The sequence below is a fragment of the Cebus imitator genome, unplaced genomic scaffold (genome assembly GCF_001604975.1).
Source record: "Cebus imitator isolate Cc_AM_T3 unplaced genomic scaffold, Cebus_imitator-1.0 Scaffold25, whole genome shotgun sequence".
NCBI lineage: Eukaryota > Metazoa > Chordata > Mammalia > Primates > Cebidae > Cebus > Cebus imitator.
The window spans coordinates 5657712-5663711 of record NW_016107340.1 but is presented as its reverse complement, the minus strand read 5'-3'; the positions used below and the strand labels follow the sequence as shown (position 1 = coordinate 5663711).

The 6000-nt window shown below is 38.3% G+C and overlaps 1 protein-coding gene across 1 annotated transcript in view; it reads right to left on the bottom strand.

Moving 5' to 3' along the window:
• GMPS (guanine monophosphate synthase) overlaps positions 1 to 6000 on the bottom strand; it is a 79036-nt gene that overhangs the window by 25453 nt on the left and 47583 nt on the right. Inside the window, exons 6-9 of the mRNA XM_017522927.2 lie at positions 5525 to 5718; positions 5131 to 5296; positions 2011 to 2162; positions 767 to 940 (exon numbers count right to left, since the gene is read on the bottom strand). Of these exons, the coding sequence (XP_017378416.1) occupies positions 767 to 940; positions 2011 to 2162; positions 5131 to 5296; positions 5525 to 5718 (686 nt within the window). The remainder of the gene's footprint in view (positions 1 to 766; positions 941 to 2010; positions 2163 to 5130; positions 5297 to 5524; positions 5719 to 6000) is intronic.

Below are 6000 nucleotides of genomic sequence, written 5' to 3'. Positions count from 1 at the left end.
AAAAAAAAAAAAAAAAGGTTTAAAATGGTATATTTTACATTATGTGTTTTTTACAATAAGGAAAGAGATAACAAGTCTTGGTGAGGATCTCGAAAAATTGGAATCTCATATATTGCTAGCAAGAATGTAAAATCGTATCATCATTTTAAATAACAGTTTGGAAATTTATCAAAATGTTAAACCTTAAGATCTAGCAATTCTACTCCCAGGCATACACCAAAAAAATAAAAACACACATCCACAAAAACTTATAACCAATATTCATAGCAGCATTACTTATAACAGCCAAAAAGTGGAAATAACCCAAATTCCCACCAACTGATCAATGGATAAATAAAACATAGTATACCCATACGATGGAATATTATCTGGCAATAAAAAGGAATAAAGTTCTGATACATGCAGCAACATGGATGAACTTTGAAAACATCAAGGTAAGTCAGTCATTAAAGATCATATATTATATGATTTCATTTATATAAAATGTCCAAAATAAGCAAATCTATAGAGACAGAAAATAAATTCATGTTGGTGATTGCCTAGGGCTTGCAAGAGAGGAGGAAAGGAGGAGCTGGGAAGTGGAAGCAGGATGACAATGACAACAAGTAGAATAAAGAGTAACTGCTAATGGGTATGAGGTTTTTTTTTAGGGTAATAAAAATGTTCTAAAATTAGATGTGGTGATAGCTGTGCAACTCTGTGAATATTACGAAGAAGGAGGAGGGAAGAAATGTATCTACTTTATAAAAAAGTTATAAACTTTTACCTCTTCTCTCAACTTTCTGATGAGCTCTGTGTCATTGTGATGGGTTTTGATGAGTTCAGCTTTGCCACTTGCAACAAGGGATGCACTTTCAATTAGATCAGGCCGTAAAGTACCTTGGGCAAGAAAAACCGCCTCTGGTTTCAAGTTCATTTCTCCTATTACTTCATTGGCAATCTATAATCAACAGGAATAAAACAGCCTTGTAAGAGATAACATTTTTTAAAGCAAAATTTTATACTTTCAGCTAAATTTCTTACAGCACTTAGAAACAATGACCAGAAAATAAAATCCACCAACTCCCAAAATAAACTCCTTTATGAATATATCCTTTAACATGATTCAAAAAGGTATGTGAGGCTAGGTGCGGTGGCTCACACCTGTAATCCCAGCACTTTGGGAGGCCAAGGCGGGTGAGATTTTGAGATCACTTGAGGCCAGGAATTTGAGACCGGCCTGACCAACATGGTGAAACCCATCTACTAAAAATGCAAAATTAGCAGCTGGCATGGTGCTAATCCCAGCACTTTGGGAGGCTGAGGCAGGCAGATCGCAAGGTCAGTAGTTAGAGACCAGCCTGAACAACATGGTAAAACCCCATCTCTTCTACAAATACAAAAATTAGCCAGGCATGGGGGCATGCACCTGTAATTTCAGCTACTCAGGAAGCTGAGGCTGGAGAATCGCTTGAACCTGGGAGCCAAAGGTTGCAGTGAGTCAAGATTGCGCCACTGTACTGCAGCCTGGACAACAGAGTGAGACTCCGTCTCAAAAAAAAAAAAAAATTAGCTGGGCAATGATGGTGCATGCCTGTAATCCCAGCTACTTGGGAGGCTGAGGCAGAACTGCTTAAACCTGGGAGATGAAGGCTGCAGTGAGCCAAGATCACTCCATTGTACTCCAGCTGGGCGACAAAAGCGAAACTCTGTCTCCAGAAAAAAAAGTACGCAAACATTCTATTAATTAGCCATTGAAAGAGCCCATGAATTGAAGTCTATGATCAGACGAAGATATCTATTCTTAAAAAGTTAGAGTAACAGCCTGGCAAGGTAAGCATACATGTGTATTAAAACACAAAACAGTTTCTACTGGTCAATATAATGACAATACACAGTAAAACTCTCAGCCACATAAGAAACAAACCAAAACTAGCGAATTTGGCTATTTTGATATAATGACAAAGAAAAACAAATAGTAAGACTCACATCAAAAACAGTACATGTTGAGGATATTAAAAACAAAGGTACCTTAACAAAAGTATCCCCAATGATTTTTCTTTTCTCTTCAGGACTTGTGGTCATATTTAACGTTTTGCTAATTCTTTTCCGTGGGGTTCTATCTTCATCTGATATTGGTAGGGTTGTTGTTCCATTGTAGAAAGAATGAGCAGCATTTATCACTGGAGGAAAGGGGAGATGCGTTTTAAATTGATAGAACTTTTTGAAATCAAAAATAAGTCAAAATACAGAAAAAAAAGCTATATGATTCCTTTGATCTCCCCTAAATTTGCCTACAAATTTTAATAAACTATCAATATTCAAGAACTATCAATAAATCCTGAGTAAGAGAGTTCAGATACAGACACTCATTAAATTTTGTTTCTATGAGAATCTCCTGGCATTTAGATCTAGGACCATGACATCACAAATTATGCTGAGAAGCACCGCGGCTCACTCCTTTAATCCCAGCACTTTGGAAGGCCAAGGTGGGCGGATCACTTGAGGTCAGGAGTTCTAGACCAGCCTGGCCAAAATGGCAAAACCCCATCTCTACTAAAAACACAAAAATTAGCTGGGACTGGTGGCACATGTCTGTAATCCCAGCTACTCAGGAGGTTGAGGCAGGATAATTGCTTGAACCTAGGAGGCAGAGGTTGCAGTGAGCCGAGATGGCGCCACTGCATTCCAGCCTGGGTAACAGAGCACAACTCTGTCTCAAAAAAATAAACAAATAAATAAATAATGCTGATTGTTTTCTCTCTGTTCAGTGCTTCACCAGAGCAATAAGCAGAAACCACAGCAAGAAGCCTGGCCCCAAGGGAGTCAAAAGCACTGGTTCCTAAATAGAAAATCAAAGTCGTTAGAATCACACACTAACTAGTGTCTTGTAAAACTGGTATTTATGAACATACGTTTAAAAATCCTTGGCTGTTTTTTTTATTTAAGGACAGGAAACTAAAAACTGACTAAGATCTCTATTTGCTAATAAATCTAAGCTACTGATGGCCTTCACTATAAGATGAACAGGCAGCTGGCTATTTCATTGCAGAAAGGCCAGTGAATTTGTAGGTCTTTCCTGAACCTGGTCAACTACCCAGAGAAGACATTCTTTCTCCTGCCTGTTAGCATTCTGGCAGTTGAACAGAGGATGTGGTAGGAAGAGGGAATCACTATTCTGCAAACAGAATTTTACTTGATCCTGTTCTTAACATAGAATCTTACCTCCACCCTCAACTATGCCTGGTATTAGTATGCTCAAATCCAGAACCTCTCTAGTGTAGCCCCTCTAGAGAGAGAATACACCCATAGTGTTCTGATTGGGAAGAACAGCAGCAGTTTGCTCCTGTGCTAAGGAAAATGATCTGCTTCTCAGATTTTTAACCAATCCCTGTTTTCGGCTAACCCAAAGACCAATGCCCCTCCAAAAAAACCAATGCTTCAAATTCCTAAGCCTCCCCAGAAGTCTGCAGCATAAATCAGCTTCCTTTTTGTTGGCTTCCTTCCCATCCTACCCCAAGGCTGTGAATTCCTCCATCCTGCTACATCAGTTACTAGGGAACATAACCAAGTTTTACAATTTGAAGGACTTCTTCAAGAAACAGAATAACATATAAGATACTAAAAATTATAAGTTATACTGGGATGGCTAAAAAGTACTTTACGTAGAAATGATTGCAAATCACATATATACCACTAAACCCATACTAAGCACATCGCCGGCTCATCTTTGTCTTAGCCTGATCTCAAAATGCCCACAGCCATTCCAGCACCAACTAACAGAGAACAAGTTAGAGTCGAAAGAAAATAAACTACAAATCATCAAAATATCTTACTTGCAAATTTCACAAAAACATATGACCATGTGAAGATACCACTGGGGACCGTCCCAGGATGTTGGGAGAGACCTCTCTAGAAACCCATGAAGCTTAAACCAAGAAAATCCACCACTACCCATCTGCTATCTACCTTCCAACATTTTGTTGAAATCATCTGTCTGTTATCATCTCCTCTATCCCTCATCCTTATGGCATTATACTGTTTTATGCTTTTACTGTTATTTTAGAAAAGTTTCAAAGAAATAGACTCATGTTCACATCATGCTTACCTACAAGTCTTCATTATATTCAGCCTTTTGGTATCAGTTCCAATTAATTCAATATGTACAATAGCTTGTAACATTAAACTACTGACCTCATTTCATTATAACTATCAACTGCATCTTCTTTTTAAAAAGTATAAAAGTTATCTACAAATGTAAATGCTATTAAGGACTAAGAAGTTTACTAGGCCAGGCATGGTGGCTCAAGCCTGTAATCCTAGCACTTTGGGCAGCTGAGGGGGGTGGATCATGAGGTCAGGAGTTTGAGACCACCCTGACCAAAATGGTGAAACCCTGTTTCAATCCAAAAAAAAAATTTTTTTTATTTTATTTTTTAAAAAACAAGTTTACCAAAAAAAGTAACTATAGAATCTTCACCTCCCCTATTATCTTTTCTATTTGCAAAATAATCTATATACCCATATCTGAGGAGGGCTTGGGTAGGCTCATGCCTAAATATGAAATAGGGTGGGAAAAGATTTTTTTTGGCGGGGGGGGCACGAGGTTTCACTCGTTGCCCAGGCTGGAGTGCAGTGGTGTGATCTCACCTCACTGCAACCTCTACATCCCAGGTTCAAGCAATTCTCCTGCCTCAGACTCCCGAGTAGCTGGGAATCACAGGCATGAGCCACCACACCCAGCTAATTTTTTGTATTTTTAGTATAGACGGGGTTTCATCATGTTAGCCAGGCTGGTCTCAAACTCCTGACCTCAGGTGATCCACCTGCCTCAATCTCCCAAAGTGCTGGGATTACTGGCATAAGCCACCACACACGGCCAGGAAAAGATAATTTTTAAAGTATATAATTAGAAGAACTGAATAGTAGCTGGAAAATGTTAATTTATCAATCTATGTATAAAACTAGCAGAATCATAGTTTAAAAATTTATACTGAAACCCCCTTAAAGCAGAGGTAACTGTAAAAAACAAGTATTTTCAACCTTGGGCATACTGAGAAAGCTGTAATTGTGCTCATTTAAACAATGAGACTAGTTTTGATTAAACAAGTCCTGACATGTAAGTTTAACTTTTCTGGAGTTCTTCAATACCTTTGACCTGAATTCCAAGCTTTTTGAGGGCCTCTTCAACAGATTGGCTTTCTCGTTTTCTCATAAAGCCATTATCAATGTGTACAGCAATGACTTGATCTTGGTTCAAAGCACGATTTAGCAAAGCTGTACAAACTGTTGAGTCTACTCCACCACTGAGTAAAACCTACGGGGTAAAATGAAAAATCAAACTGAGCAGAACAAGCAAAAAGAAAATAAACATTATCAGTGTAAATCATTACCTAGAAGCACTGTTTATATCAAAGGTATGTATGGTAACTGAAAAAGCACTCTAAAACTGTAGAACTTTTAAGGGCTGTGTTGAGGACTCTAGTTTCTGGATTCCAACATTATTGATATAAATTTATAGACTTTTAGATGATAAATTGCTTACCAAAACTTTTGACGTGCCTACTCTTTCTTTGATCTCTCGAATGCACTCAAGTTCTCTGTTCTGCACAGTGTAGGTTCCACTGCACCCAGCTATATCGTAAAGGAAATTCTTCAGTATTACTTTTCCATTTTCTGTAAGGCCAACTTCAGGGTGGAACTGTGCTCCATATAATTTTTTAGATTCATTTGCTATGCCTTTATAGAGAAAACAGTCACAAATTCAAACTTTTTTCATGCTGAAAAGACTCAAGCAATACCCACAATTAGTTTCTCACAACCTCTTCCTCTAAGGTCTAATTCTTATTTTTTATTTTATTTCTTTATTTTTGAGACAGAGTCTCGCTCTGTCATCCAGGCTGGAGAATAGTAGCATGATTTCGGTTCACTGCAACCTCTGCCTGCCGGGTTTAAGCAATTCTTATGCCTCGGGCTCCCATGTAGTTGGCATTACAGGTGTGTGCCACCATGCCCAGCTAA